Source organism: Cariama cristata, unplaced genomic scaffold, assembly GCF_000690535.1.
Source record: "Cariama cristata isolate BGI_N322 unplaced genomic scaffold, ASM69053v1 scaffold6869, whole genome shotgun sequence".
NCBI lineage: Eukaryota > Metazoa > Chordata > Aves > Cariamiformes > Cariamidae > Cariama > Cariama cristata.
Genome location: NW_009636264.1, coordinates 69,763 through 91,384, shown reverse-complemented (window position 1 = coordinate 91,384; position 21,622 = coordinate 69,763). Strand labels below are relative to the sequence as shown.

Genomic DNA, 21,622 nt, shown 5'->3' with positions numbered 1-21,622 from the left:
CCTCCACAAAAATAACATAGTGGCAGAATAAGTTCAAACAAGTAGGAAGTAGAATATCAGTGGCTGAAGTTCCTTGTAGCTTAAAGGTTGATTTGCTGTCAGCTGCAGCGGGTCTGCGTCTGGTGATTACACCTTACTTTTGGCCATGCTGTCAAGCAGAGCCCTTCTCAGCATAAATGTCCTTTACCTTTCAACACCCAGTACACTGGTACTTTCTCCAGTGACTAGGATATATTTTAGTAAAAAGATTAGCTTATGCATATAAATATAAGATGGAACTGAGAGAGCAGAAAAAGTATCAAAGGTCAAATCAGGGTTAGGAGTTAGAATTGTATTTTGATCTTATTTAGACTAATCTATTGTTTGCTATTTTTTACCCAAATGTTCTGAGGGCAGTTTATTAAATCAGGGTAGGTACTGTTGGCCATTAGTTAATTTCTGGAAATTCGCTGTTAAATAAGAAAGGTGGTTGAGATGTTGGGTTTTTGTTTGGTTTAATGTGCTGGAGTGTGTTTGTGGATGGACAGAGTGATGTCCTCCCTTGCAAGGGAGATTTAAAAGATACTCAGTGCTTACTCAGGAGTGAAAACATCAAATTAAACTGTTTATGCTGACAAAGGACAAAATTGGATTTCAGCAAACGATGCAAGATTGTCTGATTGCTTGGCTTGTCTAGGAAAGCTTCTGGCCAAGACTTATAATGAAATGCATGCATAAAATTAAAGCACTTGAAGTCTGTAGTTCAGCTTTTGGAAACAGTAAGTATGTTCCAGTAGTCTCTAGTGGCTAAAGTGAGTCCCCTGGTACCAGCCTTGCTTCATATTCATAAATCAGCTCTTCATGCATTGGCAGGGTCGTCCTGCAGAGCAAGCACTAGCACTGCTGAGACTCAGCCCCTCAGCCAGGAACCAGGGTGAAAAATGATCCCAATCGATGGGGCTGTGGAGATCACCGAATTTTTACCTAGAATGAACAGCAAATTGAATAACAATGAGTGCGTGTGAATAAATGCCCTGTCAGGGAGCCCTGACACTGATGGATTAGGAAGTGCTAAATGTTACTCTCTCAAGGCTCTACATCCTCCAGTGTGGCAGGCTGAGGTAGCAAACAGGTCCTTGGGTGATGAGAATGGACTGTGCTTAGCAATGAGAAGTTGCCTTCAGTGAATGGTCTGCTAAAAAGATCCAGTTCATCTGTTTTAGAAAAGCTACTATCGTTGCAAAACGCAGTGGAAATTATTGTCAGCTGGATTTTTTTGCTGTTTATCAATAATTGCAGTTCACTTTAAATCAATACTGAAGTGGTACAACTGCTCAAGTAAAGACCAGATGGGATTTTTAAAGTGAGTTTATTACAGTTGAGTCCAGAAATTTTTTAATAACTTAGTTGTGAAAACTGGTGAAATGACCAATGTTTCTTAAAGAATTAAAAAATAAAATCTCTTATGGTCTCATAACTTACCTGGTTCTTGCTAATTATCAGACTGAAAAGCATTTGCCTTAGAATAGATGCTGCTTTGCATCTCAGTTTCTGTAGTTCTTTATAATTTGATTGGCAATCAATATTTTTGTATATTTAGATGCCAGATTAATACTTCCCGAATACTTGTTTCTAAAGTGTAGCTTACTGAAAATGTGTGCAAAATAAATTCTTTGGAATTGACGTGGAATTTTTTTCTTAATGATTGTGTTTCCAAGGTTGTTGAAGTGTAACCATTCATAGCAGTTAGTGGTTTTTAAAAATCTAGCTGAAAGGTTTTTTTCCTGAATGTTATGTAAACCAAATACATGATGAATTTACCAATTATACTTGGTTTTAATTATTCTTATTGCTCATACACAGAACAGTTGTAAACTTCCAGCATTTAAAAAAAAAATCCCAACAAAGAAAATTTCCTATTCCTGCATTGGTTTTGTGTTGTTAAGATTTAAAACTAAAGTTATCTAAGATGGATACTTGATTTGGTATTAATTTGAATATGAGCTTAGTTAAGGACGCATTATCTCACAGCTTCCCTGAATATTTTAATAGATTTGAGGTTGAACTGCTGCATCTTAGCAATGTTGACTCCTAACTGGTAGTGACTTAAATCAGTTATTGTGTGTGTGAGGTGGGAACATCGATCCCTAATTAATGGATGGTGTTTTGCAATGTTTGGATTTTATCTTTCTCCAGACAGTATGTTTGGGAATTGTTAGGCTTGTTTCTACATAAAGGCAAAGCATGCTTGTTAAGAATGAATTATTGGTGGGCACTGAGTACACGGACAAGAGAACAGCTGTTTCCCCACATACAACCAAGTTCTCCGTGGACCCTTAATATCTAAGTTTTCTGTGCTTTTATAGGAACTGCAATAAGAAAACCATACTTCCAATGTTTGCTTAAGTTCACAGATTTTATTGCCACCTCTCCTGTTACAATGCGTAGCTTTCACAAGTCAGTTGAACTACTTGGAACATTGTGGGGCTGTTCGGATCGTATGTGGAATTTGACGAGTAGAGGGAAGTCGGTGTAATTGGATAGTGAGGTTCGCAACTGTGTTGGTGAGCAACTGTCCACTGCCGGTTTTCTGCATTTCTGTGTGGACAGTCAAGTGATGGGGTTTCAGTCCACCAGTGGTGCAAATAGGGGGATTGAGGGGTTTTTCTTAGTTTGTGCTACAGGTCAATATGTGCACATCATTACTGTTTTTCAAAACAGTTCATATTGCTGTTGTCAAACAGCAGATGATTTGTTTTGATGGAGGAACTCGGCAGTATACATCTATTTGTGTTTCTGAAAACACGGTGTTTACATCTGGTGCTACTAAGAGTAAAGAATTTTCATTGTGCTATAAGATTACAAAAATCTGTTCTCGCGGAGAATGCTTAGCTGTGCTGTGAGACCTTTTTCTAAGCCACTTTTTTTGAATGCAAGCTTATACAGCTTATGTTTAGGATTTATAAGCAGTAGAGGAAAAAAACCAAATGAGTTTATGCAGTTCTTCCAGCTTTACTTGCTGTTCTGTTACAGCCTCCTTGGGATCTTGGTTTTCAGATGTAAATGTCTACATGTAGGTTTAATTAAATTAAGACTTTCAACAACTCTTTGAAAACTTATATTACAGGACTGTCTGCATTTATTTATTTAAAGTTGATATTAGATTTGGCATTTATTTGCATCTTGGTAACATAGTGAGATAAATAATTAAAAGTATAATTCTTTATGTATAGAGGATTTCATGTAATGTAACATAAGGCTCCCCCCTGCCTTTTCCCTTTTTCTTCTTCTTTAGAAGTCTGCTGAGTTCTTGCCCATAGGTTCTTCTGGGAACTTCTTTTTTAAAAGGAGCTGGAGAAATGAATCCAGTCTAAGCCATGTATGAGATTATTGTAATTTTGGTGTTATTGATAATTTTTATTTGTCAGTAGAAGTTCTAAGAAATTAAGACCACTTTTTCTTAGCTCAGTAGCTAATGTAGTAATTTCTGTCAGATACTACCTTTTGTACTTTCATTCTTGTGTCTTTAATTTTCTTCAAAGAACTCTTATCCAAGGATAAGATTGTTTTCTAGTTTTGAGGCTTCCCATTCTGCTTATGCTAGGCCTTCATTTGAGTGCAGTAAGAATGTGGTCAGAGACCACATCTCAGATTCCACCCCGCCCCATTAGAAATGTGCCTATGTCTTTCCACAAGAAAAATTATTTTACAGTTCAAGTCCTGTATTTTTTTGGAACACACCTTATTTTGACCTTGTTTGAAGGATCAGTATAATTCCTTTTCTTTGTGATTTGTTCTGTGATATCAGCTGTTTGTATCAGTGGTTCATTTCTGCTATTACTTGCTTAAAAATCTTCTTTATTCCCAGTTTCAGCATTTAAAAAATGGAGTCGTGCATTGCTCCGAGGTATAAATGAATAGTCATTGCCTGTAATACAAGTACACACTTAGAGTGTCCTACTGCTTTTAGGTGTGATGTATTTGGTACTGTAAAGGTAATGATCCTCAACCACAGCAATATTCTGTAACAGGAATATCTGTCATATTCATTGGGATTACCATGTTCATTGATTTGTGTCTGTAAATCTGCTGTTTCTACCCTTTAAATTTGATCTATAATTGGACCTCCTTAAATGGTTCAGATAAGGTAGTCTGTATTTTCTCAACAGTGTCACTGTCAGCTTCTCCTTTTTCATTATACATTCAGCAGACTTGATAAAATCAGCAGGACACCTCATTTGAAACTGTTTAATCGCTGCCTTTTTCTTTCACTAAACCATTGAGGTGGTCAAGCGATATACACAAATCATTTTAAATAGAAAATATGGCTTTCTCTGTGACCCAGCTAAACAGATAGCAGTATGCAAAACAAGTTAAAAAGTAATAAATGCCAAAAAAATCTTCTAATTGGAGTAAAAAATTGCAGGTAACTTTATTCGCTCCCCAAAAGTAGTGCTCTCTGAAATACGCTTAGGGCCACAGACAGACAAGATACCTTCCTGAAGACTCACTCTTTCTGAACAAAGCAAGTTTACAGTTTCAACATGTATCATACTGCTTTTCATATTAAATTTCGGAAAGCACATTTATGATACCCACCGTTACAGTGCTTTGGGTAGAGATGGCTTCTGTTCCATTACTACACTCGCACTGCATCCTTTAAGAGAAGTAATGTTAAACTCGTGTTTTCCTATCTGTCGTTTTGCCTATTCAGCTGTTACTGTTCAATGTAAAAATAATGGCACAAGGTAAATGCATAATAAACTGTTTAAAAGTAGATATGGGAAATAACCTGATGGCAGCAGCCAGCTACCCTATTACCATTGCTAGTTTACTCATCCCCGTGTGTTAAGGTGACTGTGCCAGGGCAGCTCGTTAAAGCAATCTATTCATTCTGAGTGTCTTAGTATTAAGTGACATACCCTCTAACGTGGCCAGGCACAAAAGTGGGACAAGAGAAATGGAGGAGTAGGATTACAAACTGTGGTGTTTGGTGGACTCTTTTTCTAACCTCATTTTTGTATCTTTGTGTTCAAAATAGTAAAAAGAAAAAGGCTGTCAGAACGGGGACCGTGACAAGTTTGTGTACACTAGCTATAAATTTAGGATTAAATTAGGTGCTGGACTGAAAGAGGGTAGACACTTCAGAGGGTTTAGTAAGCTAAGGTAGACTTCAATCTGGTTTGTGCTGCTGATATTTTTTATCTTTTCCTTAAAAAAAACCCAACTGTGTCTAAAGACACTGGCTAAATAAGTGTCCTAATTTTGTTACCATAGGTTCTGGATCATTAGCAGCCATGGCAGTATTTGAAGATAAATACAAACTGGACATGGAGGTAAGAAATTGTTTTTTTAAACCTCAGTATTTCTTCCCTCAGTAATCCTCATAATCATAAGAACAGAAGAAGTTTGAAGCTTTAAAGAAGTTAAATCTGCTCTAGTTTCCCTGCACTTAAAATGTACTACTGTCAGCTTACTGCAGAGCTGTAAAAATTGATGTGTAAAGTAAATTTAAAGAAATACAGCCTCTTGCAAATTTGCATATGGAAAAACTTGTGTGATTTGAATGTACGTGAAAGCTTTAAAAACATACAACTTACTGATTATAGTTGAATTCTGGAATTTAACAGCCCTTGCATAGTCAATATTGCTGTTTTTCTGTCAGTAGTCAGTCCTCTCTCAATCATGCATTCTCTTTTCAAGATTGTAAAATCAACAAAAAATGTTCAAGTAGTGTATGAAACCGGTTAGATTTCTGGTTTGATTGGGTATGTTCAGAACTAGTAACCACACTTTTATTTTTAGTATCTACTTGAAAGCTGATTATCAGAAGATTTATAAGGTTGTGGGTTGTTTGTGTTTTGTTGATGATCTTGATAAAAATTGAAAAGTGTTTGGTTGTTCATTATAGAGAATCATTCAGGAGGGCTAAAAGCTGGAGTGTCGTGATTAAGGTCAGAATAAGCTATTCAGTTATGAATGTATGCAGTACATTATTTTTGTATTATCTATAGTATTTCCTTACACTTAGTTACACCGTGTTCAGTGCCTGCTAAACTAAACAGTGAAAAATCCAGTTATCTGCAGACAGACTATTGATGAAAATAAACCCAGAACAATTAAAGGGCTTTCTGTAACTGTATTTTGTGAAATGCCTCAGCAATGTCAAGCCCTCTTTTAAACCACATTAATCCCTTCAGACTTTCTGTGAATGCTGCTTCTCATTCCAATTGACTAATAATTCCACAGCAAAGAAAAAACTGAGAATTGAACACAAAATTGAAACTGAACCCGTTAAAAATTACTTGTAACAGTGTTGCAATCATTTCAGCCTGAAATGCAGATATAACAAATCTTACAGCTATTCAGTATCGAACAACATGGAAAAGGAAAAAGTTGATTTGCTTCAGAAAAGGTCTTCAGATATTCTTCATCTTTGTAATGCAATGGTTGTGAGTCATTTCCTCCCCTTCAAATGCACTATATTTTCAGGTGATCATCCCATAAGTCCACTGAGTTCCTCTCTAAAGTTGAACAATTAAATGTAAAATTTTAAGTGATGTGGTGTACCCTGTTACATCTCCTGAAGAAATGTGATGTGAAATACTAGTTGATTAAAACAAACCCCACAAACTTGTTCCGAGAAGTTTTCCATTAAACTGCTTAAGAGTTAGTAATAAGCAGTTTTCCAATTATTCCTGGAACTGGCTTCTTTTCTGTCAGTATGTATGAAATAGTTGAATAGTTGTAGGCATGCAAAAATAGGAAAATGCAGTAAGATCAGGATTGCTGTGTTGCTGCAATGTTTTGGGCAGTATGTGAAGACACTGGACTACTGGCCTCTGGTATATTTATAAATCCTATCAGAAATACCGGAATATTTTTATTAGGCATTCAAGTTTCTTCTGCAGGTAGCATTACACTAGATGACTGATAGAAAGAACCGCTAGATAGAGGTAGACTCTCTACTTTTTTTTTTTCCTCTCCCCTCATGCCACTGTAAGAATGGCAGAGTCTCTTTTTCCAGCCTCTTGTGTGACTGTGCACTTGGCATGTGTGCTATTCATACCGAAAACACGGACTACAAATCCTTGGAATCAACAGCTACAGCATAATAGTCTGCTTTCAGAGATACAAATGTCAGAGCTGTGCTGTGAAACTAAAAATTTCATCTTATTCTCAGCTAGTTTTCAAGCTTGTATTTTAAGTCATTCTTTGTGTAAGAGCAACCAAAACAGGCAGCAAAAATTGGTAAATCTCCAACTTTTCCTATTTAGAAAGGTCATCCTAATTAAATTGTCTTCATACACAACCATAAATGGCAGCAGATATTCACTGTTATAACAAGCATGTAGAAATGCAGCCTACCAATTTGTTGAAATAGATATTTAGGTCTTTGAGACTTGCATGCACCTTAACCCTTCCTTTGTTTTTACTAGATATTCTGTTATCCGATAACAATTCAGTAATCATATTAACTAAACCAGCAAAGTTTCAGATGACGAAGCCCAACTGTACTCTTAAACACTTCTTCATATTGTTACGGCTGCCAGCTTAAAATATTTACCTTTTAAGTCAGATGTGGTTTTTTTCCAGTAAAGTAACAAAATAACAAATTATGTTTCTATTGAAATTAAATTAAATCTGAAGTACGCTATGTATATTTTACTTAAAACTTGCTGTAAAATGGCAGTGATGATAAACTTTAAATTCCTGGAGATTAATTTAATAAAATGGGTAGAGGATTAATATTTTTCTGTCAAGATCAATGCTGCTTTCTTTTGCACTAATTGTCAGAATATCTTGCTAGGGCTACTGGAGGGTAGTGGTGTGCTTCAAGACCATCACATCACAGAAAAATGATTCAAAGGCAAACTGTCCTGCACCCTCTGGTATCGACTTGCAAATTAGCATCTGGAATGTAATTAAACAAGCTTAATGAAAGTAGCAGCTGAATACTACTGGAAAAGACAATCAGCTTTTTTGCCTCTGATATATATTCTGTACTATTGAAGCTGATCACCAAACGCATCGTGTGAGCACAGTTAAAAAAAAAATTAGCATTTATTTGAAGAATAGGAACTGTTTTTCATTCTGTTATGCTTTTGGCATGCACTGGTGTCCCATGAGAGCCATGCCACAGCAGATAGTGCACAATATTTATAAATCCATGACAGGCAATAATAGCAACTTGAAAAATTCTTTTGCTAGAATTTCAAGTTGAGAGCTGCCAAAAGCTGAGAGGATCAAATCTGCAGTGGCAGCTGCTGTGCCCTACAGTTAAAATCGTAGACTTTGAAGATGCTCAACTCAAAAAAAAAAAAAAAAAAAAAAGAAGACGACTGCAGGCTTAGCCAATTTTTGCAGGTTTCTAGAGCCCTGGCTCTCTGCCTTTTGAAGATGAGTTGCTGAAGCTTCTACCACTGCCTGAGGCATGCTAACACCAGCAGGATGTGTTTTTTTCCATAGACTTAGTGTGTCTTCAGATTTAAGTAGCACATGCTTTATCAGTGCCAACTGTGATGGTCCTTTCCCTGGTTGCAATGCCGGGAGATGATCTTTACCCAACATCCTTCAGAGAAACTGCTAAGATAGATGGTGACGTACACGAGTGCCACTTCTGCAGTCTGATTTATGGAGGCATGTTTCATTATGAAGCAAGTGCTGACCTCTAGAGGAACCATTATAGATTGCTGAAGATGTGAACACTTTCAGCCCTGAAGGCCTGTAGATGCTTCAAAAATGTAATGCCAAGCACCTAACTATTGTGGAACAATATTAATCTGTCATGTGGGCAGCTATAGATCTACCTTAAAAAACATAAGTGGAAGAACAGCACATCTAATAGAGTGTTTTGAGCTTAGCTCTTTCATTGCAGCCAATTTTTCTTTCAGTAGAGTAGCCACGTGGTTTTTAAACCTTACAGTCAGATTTTGCAAATGCATTCATGCCTTCTGGTGTTAAACAATAGTAAAGAAATACTCTGAGTCAGTGGATATGGAAACCATCATGATCTGGGAGAAAAATGTCTACAGTATTAAATGCTGAAATTCTGGGTTTATCTGTACTGTGGTTATTGAATTCCTAGGGAGATTTGGGGGAGGGGGGATAGTATATATTTTATTCTGGTATTTGACTGCTGTTGTTTGAAAAGTAGAAGCTTGCTGTCTGTAGAATTATTACTTGATGTACAGCGAGGCTATGTTGTAGCCTTCTGACAAGAGCTTCATGTTTAAGCAAGGAACCAGGCTGCTTGTAACTTCATTTCTTTTCTGTATTTCATTAGAACAGCCAGGTTTAATAAAAAGAGGATCCAAAAGGGGGAGAATCAGTAGAAGCCACAGAAAGGAACTATTGCAGGGAAAGGGAAGTGAATCTTTGTGTAATGAGTTCAGGGGCACAGAATAAGTGGGGGGGGGGCAAAAGTGGAAGGAGGTAGTCTGGCAGATATTTAATAAAAAATAGATCACCCCAAAAAAGTGAGATTATATTTATAGTCATTTATTATACCATTTTTTTAAGTGTGGCAGGAAATCAAGTGGTTCTGAATGAAAACAAAAATACTCTGGAGGAGTAAGAACAGATTAAAATAAGAGGGGGCTGTTCCGACTATATTCTGCTTGGAGCATAGGCACTTACCCACCTGCAGCTGCCATGCTGTCCGAAAAACTGCTTCCTCTCCTCCCTGAGATTTGCACTCCACCTGTTGGCCTGGTTTGCTTTTGTGGTCATTCGGCAGTGATTACTTTTGCGAACTTGTTTGGTTTTGACAGACATGGGTTAGGTAGCAATCTTAGGAGCAATTCAGCTGGCAGATTTGGGTAATTCTCTGTAAAAGGAGAAATGGTGGGCAGGTAGGAGGAGTTGGAGGTAGTAACCTTTTTCAGTTAATAGTTGCAGCTGTTGGAGTAGGTGTGTTCACAAAGAAATTATAGGAAGGAAGAGGACTGGAAGTTGCAAAATGTGTAGACTTGGGTTCTTCTTGTCCACAGTTTTGTTTCTGGCTTTGCCACTGATTTTTGAGCTACTTTTGAGTAGCCCCATATCCCCAGAGTGAAGCAGCTGAGGCATAAAGAATGCTTTCTTCCAGATGCTTGGTGTGAGCTGATGGTCTTTGCCGTATCAAAGTAAAAAGTAGTCTAAATGCAACTTTGACTGCGTACCTCTTATTTCAGTAAAAAAATACATCAGGCATAGTACAAAATATTATGAAAACATGTCACTTTCTTCCATTTTTAAACAGCTGACATACAGATCATTCAAATGTTTCTGTGCTCATGTTTCCTACTGTCCCACAATATGGTGGTATTATTTTTGTTTATTAAGTACTGACAATAACACTGAGCTATTTTTGGAAACTGTCAAAACTCTCTGATCTTCAACAATAGTTGTCTCATCAGTCTTACTTAGCCTGCATCTGTGTGATTCGAGGCTCAAGAGCAATGACAGGCTGCATATGAATTCTGTATTCATTAGTGATGGTGATCAAAATGCCTGTGTCCCTGCCATAGGGCTCAGGTGTGGAAGTCTGCAGGCTAATCCCACCAGCTGACAGTCAGAGGTTTAATGACTCCATAGGAAGGTGACCACTCGCTGGGAGGTTTGTCGGCTGAACTCAGACAGCAGACAATAGAGATCAAGCCAGACTATCAGAGTTAAGCTGGAGAGCCTGCCTGAGATACTTGAACCCCTGTTGGTGTCAAACACAGATATTAAGTCAATGGGGGGAGGGAAAAAATCCTGACTCTGTGAACAAAAATAAGTACTTAGTATTTATGTGCTCTGTGTATCTGTTTATTTCATTACCCAGTGACAGAGACTGTTCGTGGCATATCTTCACTGCCTTTTCTGACAGAGCTCATGGCGATACAGATCTCATGCTCTCCTTACATACCTGTGTTATTGTCTCCTTCAGAGAGATGAGTTTCCGTGGGCAAATATAGGGTGTTAGTGCATAGAGTCATCCAGAAAATAAAGGCTTATCATGCTGTTTCTTATTTTTAGATTAAAATTATTCTGTGGTAACCTGCTTTCTGCTTGACACATTGGACAGTTGGTGTTCTCATCTTCTTTCACGGAATTGTGCCTTGGATTGATTTCCTTTGTGGAACTAACATTAAGCAGGAAATACGAGGCTGTTTTAAAATGTGCTACCTGGATGTGCTCTGGAATGGCTAGGGTTGCTGGAGACGTGTTCTGAGGTGTGCTTTCTGAATATATCAAAGCGCAATTTCTGTGCAGAAATCAGGTGGGAAACTGCTGACAGTACCAGTCTGAGTTACCAGTGATACCCAGTAGCACCTTCTAGTTTTCTGTTTACAAACTATATTGAGGGAAATAAATTTTACCTTGGTTTAAATTGGGCCTTGCTGCATGACAAAGAGCAATGATTTTTTCACCTTTATGAAAGTAACACTTGAACTTTGTACGTAATAATGTAGACAAGCTAGTCAGAAGCAGAGCTCTGTGTTAAGAGATCATTTCACTGCACAGGGTGGATGTAGGACAGGTAATTATTTTTGATGCATTTCTTAGGAGCAGGTGTTCCAGTTTAAATTGTTTCAGTTTGTATATCTCCCATAACTGCAGAACACAGGCAAAACACACCAGAAAATATTTCACATGGCACGAAGCCCGAGCGCTGCTCCTGCGGCGAGGGCTGTGGAGGGAGAGTGCAATTTCTGCCTGAGCAGGGCAGAGTGAATGGGAATGAGGCGGAGGGTGGGAGCCAGCCGGGGCTGTCGGGGGAGGCCCCCTCCCAGCCACCAAGCTTTATGGAGCGTTCTGGTGTCGTGGGAAGGAAGAACTACCAGAGGGCCCAGGACTTCTTTTTCCAAATAAAATGTTGATCTTCATTCCCTTGCATCCTTTTTTTTCAGAGGTAAAGTAATAGTCATATGAACAGAGATTTACTTTATTTGAAGCCAGACATATTATTGCTGGATATTAATTTTTTGATATGCAGTAATAATACATAGTAATTTTAATTGTCATCTTTTGCAGGGTTTACATATCTGGCTACTTCCTGGTAGCTACGGTTCAGTATGTTGCTGTGTGGTAATGCAGCTGTACAGAAAATTGGGGATATCGCACTGTCAGAGTAGAACTTGCAGCCTGGCAGAATTTACAGCTCTTACTGTTGAGTGAGTTCCTTTTATTTTGAGAATCAGTTCCCTAAAAAAAACCCAGGAACTTCACCCAGACATAAGAATTTTCATATTCATTCTTAGTTCAGAATATGGGAATAGTATTAAAAGAAATCCCATCGTTGAGAGAAGAGCTTGTAATTTAATTCTGTACCATTGGAAATATGTATTGTACTAATCTTCATATAAGGCATGACATATAGGAACTAATGTTATTGAATAGTAGTTCCGAATCATGTAAGTTTCTTGCCTTGGCAGGTAATTTGGCATAAATTGTTAGTGTAAATCCAGGTTAGTGGGGAAGACATTATTTTACTAAAAAAGATAAACTGCTGATTAATTCAGTATAGAACTCAATTACAAATTGAAAGTGTCTCTGCGGGACGCCAGTACCCTAAAGACAGCAGATGTTGAATTGATACTCCAGCATATTTCACACTGGTATGAAATATTAACATGGTTTATTGTACTTGTGTGGTGCACAATATCAGAAAGGGGGAGATGGTGATGAGTCTGGGCTTGCAGGCGTCTACCGTCAGAACATGAGAAAACTGTAATCGCTGAGAATAATAATTGGGGACTAAGGTGCATTTTATTTGAAAAGTTCTCAGTAGAAAAGAGAAAAATAAACATTTACTAACATGTATTCATGACAAAACTGACATCAAATGCAGTAAAGAATTACCTAATCTATGATTAGTGGATGAATGTGGGTACATTTGTGTAAAAACTCCCATTGCTGAGTTTTAACAAGACTGCTAGGTCAGTGCTATGCTCTGATTTCTTTTTGCATAATTTCCTGCCCATGCCATATTTGTGCTGAAAATGGCCACTTTCTAACAAAACTATTTTTTCTGTATTTTCTGTGTAAAGTAGGCAGCATGTTAACCCTGATGTGTTCATAATCCAGGGATTTAAGCAAGTTGCGTTTTTGCCTTTTAACGTACTGTGGTGGTGATGGTGGTGGCACTGAGAGGGTCTGCAGACTTTGCATTTGAGAGGGTGCCCATTGACGAACGGAGTAGTAGTACAGTGACGCAAGGAAATACAGGAACGTATCTCACGGAAACTGGCCTGTGTGCTTTTTTTTCCCTTTTAAATAGAAGTCCAGCTTTGAAAGGTTGCACAGAAGTTAAAATTTAGACAAATGTATTTGAAGTCACCATTCCAAACAGAAGGCATGTTCCACAGCATTTGAACAGGATATATTCTGGAGAGAAAATTCGAATCATATTTAATAGTCTTTGAGTCCTTGACACTGTTTGTTGTGCAAATATTGAGTCATTCGCTTGCCTTCCTGCAAGTGAATGAAAGTAATGTTTCAGAACTCAGAGCATTTTAGTTTCTGGTTAAATAAAGCTGTGGAAACAGAACTGGAAAATAACATGATATGTTACCTTGATTTAAAGTAACTTAGCTGTTTAACACACAAAGTAATAAAGTTATTTCACCTCACCCCTCCCCTTTTGCTTTAGAAATTTCTAAATTTCTGTTTATCTCGGTCTTTGACAGCTGTTCGGTAGAACTAAATAAACTTGTGTATATTTGAAGGCACATTTTTCTCTAGATTCAAGTTTTTTCTTTAGAACATACATGATTCCAAAAGAATGTCTAGTTGAAATTCAGTAGAATGGAGGTGATGCCATCTTTACACCTATACAGGGCACAGTTTTAGTCCTAGGTATCTTTAGAGATCTTGATTTTTCCATCATGTGCTGGGAATATTCTGATAATCTCAGCATTCTGCCTCCAACTTCTTTTGTGACTCTTCAGAGAACAAACAAAAGATGGTGGAGGAAGAAGGGCAAGGGGGAGAGCTAGAAAGACTGGCCTCCCCTTACAAGAAAAACACGAAGTACTCTGCTTCTCAGCATTGTTCTCTCTTTGGACTTAGCCAGCAGATTTTAGCATTGCTTCCAGTTACGTATTGATCTCTACCACAACTTCTCCCAGCAGGCAGACTTGGACATCCTCTCACACGTTGTAGTCTGCTGATTACTCTTCCAAAGTCTAATTATGCTTATGTCCTTCAAGAGGTATCACTTTCCTAGCCCCAAATTCCCAACACTCCTTTATAGATTTATTTTTATTATCACTGTCCTTCCTGAAGCTTCTGATTATTTTTTTTCTCCTGTTCTCTTCCCATGAGTCTTGTGCATTCTCACTTTACGTAGGATCAACTTTTTGCATTAGATAATTTGAACAAATTTCATTCTTTTGTAAAAGACCGTTGTGATAAGTGTTTCAGGTTTTTTTTATTTTTACAAAAATTGTTACTATTGTATTCATTCTATACTGATGTTCATTGTGCACTATATTTCAAATTCTTGGCAAGACTTACTATTGGGCAACTGCTGTTAGATATGGGATATATAGTGCAGACTGGTGACCTGCAGAAGGTAGTAGTTTCACTTTTGTAAGAATTAAAAAAGAAAATCCTTTCTACAGTTTTTAAATCTGGAAAAGGTATCTCCTGTTTAACTTGCTTGCAAAGCTACAAAATGTTGAGGAAATAATATTCACAAAGCTGTTCCATCTGCTCCCTTGCTGCTGGAGGCAGAATGATAAACTTGTTTAAAAGCTATTAGTAAAGGTAATGGTAGTATGATGTAGAAATAGCCACATCTTCTGTAGGAAAGTCTCTTTTTTCCTTCAGTAGCATTTGAAATCTGGAAATCGCTTAAGTGAGAAGAGAAACTCGATTCAAGTCATATACAAGAATAATGTGTAAAAGTTCTTATTGGTGCTGTTTGGGACTTGGAGCATAGCAGCTGTAGAGAGGTAATCTATCAGTCCTTGAGTGTCTACAAAATGCAACTCTCCAGATAACAGGTTTAAAGTAAAGATTTAATACAGGCTCTATCTACTATGATGTTGCAGTGACAGTTTAAAACTCATTCTCTAAATCTCAGCAGACTTTATAGCTAGCAGTGGGCCCATATAAAGCTTAATGGCATTACAACACATAAATCATCTTTTAAAGATGCTACCAGTAGCGCCAATATTAAATGCAGACAATTGTCTGTGTTATAAATAATTTATCAAACACCATTTCAGATTAGCCTTCCATGCTGAGTTATTTATTTTAGCCTTTACTGTACTATTCCTAAGACACGTTTTGAAAGATCCATTACTGGTCACTTTAATGAACTTGGGGGTCTGTTCCCCGCCCCCCTCCAGCACTACCGTGCATCTGCGGTGACCATTACACGGCTGATCTGGACCTCTTTGTGCCTTTTACAAGTGCTGCCCATTTGTCATGTAGTGGTAAATGGAGTTGCACATTGGAGTCCTGGGACACATTGCCTGATGTGGTGATGGAGACAAACAGAGAGCTCTATAAAGCGCTGCTTGTCACAACTGACTTGTATTACACTGCGTCGCTCTTGCTGTAATCTCATTTAAGCAGCAGTGTGGACCCAAGAGAATGACATTCCCAGTTAGCTTGGTCTTTGCAACCATAAAGTAGGAAGTGCTCCTTTTATATACTCTGAACTCTTAGGGTTTTTTAAGATTAATTATTACAGCGACTCATTCATGCCCCTGTACTTAAGACCGTGTCAGCACTTTTCATGCTAGCTCCCTATTTTCTGATTATAGAATAGCAGTCCTGGCTAGGACTTTGTGTGCAGGATCTCTATCAAGGAATATTGTGTGGTGTGGGTTGTTTTGTTTTGGTTTTTAATTTATTTATTTTTATTTTCTTGTGGCTATTCTGGTCATCTTTCTAAATTATGAAAAGAGGAGGAGGCGACAGCACTGAAGCCGGGTTTTCCAACATTAAAATTACTCCAGGTTCATGAACCTAGATGAATCTGCACTGTATCAGATGAAAGAGCTGAGAGAGCATTTTAGACTTTCTCAGTGTAGCAGATGCCTTAGTGCAGTTACAGCTGAGCTCTACTGTACGGGATGTTTTTAGAACTATTTTGATAACAGTACATTGATAAGAGTACATTTTAAAAAGTAAATCTAAATTAGTGAGAGGAATCTGCAAGATTTACATTGTCTAAAAAAGATTAAATTAAAAGGGAGAGTGGAACAAACCCCCACCATTCTGCTTTAGTTTGCCTAAACTGCGGTGCTTTTCTTATACTGGCATTCACGTAATATCTTAAAATTATTCCGGTTTTGCTACAAGTTAATTTTTAAAACACATCTATACATACTTCTTTGCTTTATTTTAGTATATTTACTTCCACTATAGTACAAAAATACCGTTAGCGTGCAGCGAATCAGTGAAAGTAGTCTTCTGTCAGTTGAATGAGGAAATGCTTGCTTATCAGAGTTTTGCTAGCAAAACCACTGCAGAAAAAGTACAGGAATTATTTTAACAGCATGGCTACTTCGTTCTAGTCAGGTTGGTAGAAAGTGCAGTTCAGTGTTTTTTTTCTTTTTTTTTTTAAAAAGAGTAATACTAATAAAACTGGGAGTGAAAAAAGAACTTAGGCTATTTCTGTAGTTTACTGAAAAAAAAAAATGCCCCCCTCCTGGTCAGTACGTTAATGAAGCTGTTCGAACAGGAATACTGTCATTAACAAGTTCTTTCAGAGAGGGGCCATCGGAGAATGCAGAGTATGCGCTGGGGGCAGACACGATCGTAGCCGAGCTAATTTTGGGCTCCTCTTCAGCTGCACTTGTACACTGGGGCTTGTGCAGCTGCTGCCCGAGCCAGACGTTGTAGGAGCGGGCTGTGGATCTCAGCATCGTTATGTTCCTCTGGCAGGATACTGGCAGAGACACCGAGGCCTTTAAAACGAAGCAAATTTTTGAAAGCTGCATTTATCAAAATGAGCACTGAATATTTGCTCTTTCGTTCATGATGTGTAGTGGCAGAAGATTCTTCAGAGGTGTGAAGTATCAGCAAAGCAATGACGAGTGATCATGGTAAACCCGGCATTCAGTTAGGCTGTGTTGGGCTAGCTGAGCAGCAACTGCCATGAATGACTTGAGGATAAAACAGAGTCCCAGTTTCTGTGTTCGTAGATGTGTTTGAGTCTTACTCTATCTTTACTCAGACACGCTGTAGTCATAGTTTTCAAGGAAGTTCCTCATACACCTTTGAGAAAATCTGAGGGGTCTTGTGTGTTCTAGTATGTACTTAAGAGGCTACTGCAAAGACTGAAGTGTGTGTGGGTGTGTGTATGAGTATATACGGACACAATCCATTTTCGGTGCATTCTGACACTTTTGCCAGATGACCAGAGCACCAGCACTCACTCCGCACAGGCTTCGGTGGAGCTGAGGGTGCAGGACATGTCCTTGCTGGTTTTGCCTCTCTTGGCAAGTAACACTGTGCCTTGGGACGAGGTGCAGGACAGAGGAGCGAACCCTAACGCTGAGCCGTCGCAGGGCTCTGTCAAGCTGTGATGTCCCCTCCGTCGCAAGGACAGGCAGGTGTCAGCGGTGAGAAAAGGTGCCTGTACCTGCTTTTTACAAGATTTAAAATGATACAACGTTTTGCGACACTTCTTCATGCTCACCCTCTCCAGTTACAGTGCAAAACGAAGGATTTACTGGTCCTCTCGGATAATTGCTAATAATTGCTAATAGCAGTGGATCTGACCTGTGATTTTTCAGGAAGCTGCCTTTGAAAAAAAGCTCAGCCTTGGTGGGGAGCTGCAGAGGGAGGCAGCGCAGCCGGCACAGCCTTCACTGGGCGACAGGAGGTCATCGGGCACATCCAAACCCGTGCCTTCACATCGGTACCGTGCCGGCATTTTACTGGGGCAGGATGGAAGATGATTAGAGATCTGTTGTAATATTTTAATGGAGAGTTTGATGAATTTGAAATGTTTCCTTGTAAAAGACACTCAGCTGAACGTTCTTGTGTTTGTGTAACGCAGACACCATGGCACTCTCTTTTGGGCTAATTTAGACAGCTTCTGAATAGTACATTGCTCGCAGTTTCGCGGGGTGTGCGTATTTTGGCAGCTGCGTGATTGCCCTTTTAAAAGAAAGTAGATATACAAAACCTGTAAGAAAGCAAACATTAGAAGTTCTGCAGGATTAGTGCATGGTTTCAGAAGTAACAAAAATAGCTTTAGTTCCTGTTCTAGTTTTTTCTGTTCTAGTTTTGTTACAAATACGATTCTTCTAGTTGTACAAAGTAACTTAGAAATACATGCTTTTGAAATATATACAGTATGCATTAAATGAACTCTATTTAATATGTATTTTGCTTTAGTTACCTGTGGAATTTCTGAAGTGTAGAGCAGAAAAGAAACTAGCAAATTTTCCATTTTTTCACTTAAATGGTAAGAACTTAACTACCAATTGCAGTATTTTGACAGAGGTACCTAGTCTGACCAGTTTTCTCAGCAGGTTTCTTTAAATTTTCTGCACTTGTGTTCAGGACTGGAATTAAAAATATTAGCCACCTACAGTTAAGTACAAAGCAAGGCTGCTTTGCCACACAGTTACTACTAAGATGAGCGGAATAAATTTTGCAAACCAAGCTATGTTCAAAATCATAGAAATAATTTTGGTACCACAGAGGATGATTAAATAGTCCCTACCTAGGGAAGTTGTGCAACTAAACTAGTATGAATCTTTAATTTGTATGCAGCTGTTACACAGAGGGCCACTGTAGGGAACTTGTAATGTACACGTGCACAAAAGCCTGGAAGACAAAAATTGTAAAATTTATGTTCTCCATTCAGTAAGACAAAAATCTTAATATTGCTTCCTTGCCTGTCTTTCCTAAGTCTGATCCATCCTGGGGGTGGTGGCCGATGAACAGGATAAAAGGTTGTCCCTGCACACAGCACTCTCGTTAATGCTCTGCAGTACTTCAGTGATTAAGAAGGTGCCGGTATCTCATTTACTGTTGCGGGAGTTCACAGCTTCCACTGTCACATGGACAAACATTTCTGTGAAATGCCAACACTTGTACAATGACAGCTTTTTTAACTTTTCCAGGAAGAGGAAGCCAAACAGCTTGTAAGAGATGCCATTGCAGCTGGCATATACAATGATCTGGGCTCTGGCAGCAACATCGATATCTGTGTTATAAGCAAGAACAAGCTGGATTTTCTCCGTCCGTATGATGTGGCCAACAGAAAGGGGGACAGGTCAGTGTTCCTGAAGCTGTGCGTTATCCATGCTCTTCCCAGCAATTCCTGTTCTCTGTAGTACTAAATTTTGACAGCGTAATCTCTAGAGCTGTATATGAATTTCAACTAAAGAAGAAAAAATTAGTGGCTGTACCTGCAGCTGAATAGAGGCTGCTAGTGGCACGTAGAGACGTGTGAAGGAAACCAATGAATTCCTTACCTGCCACCACTTCACCAGGCCAGGAGACTGCTCTTGAGTTTCGGGCAGTTTGAGGAAGTAATGAAGTTTTGCATTTGTGACTGAGCAGATTCTGGAGTTTCTTTTGCTATCAGGTAGCAGCATAGTCTTGTTCCACTCTGTTCTTGCTGAAATTTGTGTGGTGTCAGAAAGACCGGTGGCATCGCTGTCCCCTCCGCAGTTCTGCCTATCTTAGCGTGGGGATTTGAAAAAGCAGTATTGGGCAGCAGGGCCTGTCGTTAGCTGCTGCATACAAACTCGCTGCAGGACAAAGCTAAAAACCAAGAGAAAACTCCAAAGCTCAAGCCTGTGCCTACTAGGTTGTGTTTTATTCGATTTCTGAAGGACCCTTCCAGCCAGTGGCTGGAAAACATGCCTTATGCAAGATTTCTAAGACAACACAGACATTCTTTTAATCACTAGTTTCCTCCCAATTGTCCAGAAATATATTGTGATGTGTTGAAAGGACAGTTTACAGTTAATAGCTAAATACAGAAGTCACAAGATGATTTTTTTTGTTGAACTAAACTTGAGTCCCGTTTCATGTATAAATAAATAAAAAAAAAGCTTGTAAGCGTTCATGCTTTCATAATCAAACAGTCCTCTCTCAACCATTTCCAGAGGGTAGAAACTTTTGCTTTTTGTTCCTAGCTCTTTCATTTGGCAAGCCCCATCAAAAAGACAGATTTCTGTACAGCCCCTGTTTTACCATTCTTGGTGTTCATTTCCTTAAAGCGCATGGAAGGGTTGCACAGCATGTGACACTGTACTGTAGATCCTTCACAAAGGTGACATTATTCTGTTGCTTGTTTCCTTAAGACAGTAATTCTGAATCTCCTAAATTTTCAGTCATAAACATTCAAGTATGGAACTCTTTGGGAACAAGGTTACAGTTCAGGACGTATCCTGTGGTTGTGCAACTTTTCAATCCCCTGCCAAAACAGCAGAGTTTAAAGAAATTGCTTTTTCCCTTCTTTTTAAGGCAGACACTATGGCCAAAGCCACCAAGAATTGCACTGCTCCAGTTAAAGGTCTTTTGGATTTCTTACTGTGCAGCTCCATAAGTGTGACACTTCTGAGCAGAAACGTCTATAGGTGGCCTGCTAGGAGAGTGTTTTTATTACATGAAACATGGCTTGATTACAGGCAGTCTTTGTTGAATGTTAGCTAATTTTTAGCACAGAAATCCACAGTTCATACAGTGGTAAAATTATTCTAGGGTTGCAAAAAAAATAAATTGCTTGGTTTTTGAGTGAAGGTACAGAGTAAGAATGTCCGACACTATGATGAGATCCCACTTATTTCTGTAAAGTAGCCTTTCCAGTTACTTGGTAATTTATTTTTTTTGAAGACGTGTTTCCTAAAAAATGCTAGTTTATCTGAAACTTCATCAGTTATTGCAATCAGTTCAGATTTTGCAGTACGCACAGTTCCTTTACTTGTGACTTTTATAGAAAACTTCTAGAGAAAGCTGAGTAGTTCTAAAATTTTAAATGAGAGCTTTTCTGATGTAGTACCATCTTCCAGCTTAATTTTCACCTATTTCTTAAACAGGTACGGTAGATACAAGTGTGAAAAAGGAACTACTGCTGTTCTCACAGAAAACGTAGCACTCCTGGAAATTGAGGTGCTGGATGAAACTGTACAAACCATGGACACCTCCTGAACCGTCACACGCAGCCCTGCTGTGGCACTGCAGACCAGCACTAGTTAGATTTAGAAGCCTTCCAGCAGCTAGAGAAAACACGCAGCTGATGATACAGAATAAAGAGGGTTCTGACCATTCTCCTAATCCATGTTTTTATGTGGTGTTGATTTCTTCTGCTGCTTTTCCCTTCTTATACTGCTGAAAATGTGAGGCTCAGGCAGAACAGAACCGCAGCAGCCAACCCTGGTTGCAGTGGCATGGGCTGTGAAAGTAAGTGGGGCTCTACCCTGAAAGATCTGGAGTGGCCTGTGAGAGAGCCGGGCTCCTGGCATGGGCACCAAGCATTGCTGTCACTGGGGGGCACAAAAAGCACCACGTGTGACTGCTGCCTTGTTACTTCGCTCTGGGAACAAAATAGCAAGGGTAAAACCATTCTGCATAAGCCCAATTTGATGAGTTTTAATTTAACAATGTTCTTCTCATGATGGGTACATACCTGATCAAGAAGTGGTATGAAAGTAGGGAGTATGGGTGGTTCTGAACTGCTGGCCTTGAC

General features: G+C 38.8%; 1 protein-coding gene across 1 annotated transcript in view; it reads left to right on the top strand.

The window, feature by feature from the left end:
- Window positions 1–21,084, top strand: part of PSMB7 (proteasome (prosome, macropain) subunit, beta type, 7) — a gene marked incomplete at its 5' end in the record, with an annotated part of 25,494 nt that extends 4,410 nt beyond the window's left edge. Inside the window, 3 exons of the mRNA XM_009707853.1 lie at window positions 5,257–5,315; window positions 19,047–19,198; window positions 20,973–21,084. Coding sequence (XP_009706155.1) covers window positions 5,257–5,315; window positions 19,047–19,198; window positions 20,973–21,084 — 323 coding nt within the window. The remainder of the gene's footprint in view (window positions 1–5,256; window positions 5,316–19,046; window positions 19,199–20,972) is intronic.
- Between the last annotated feature and the right edge of the window lie 538 nt (window positions 21,085–21,622).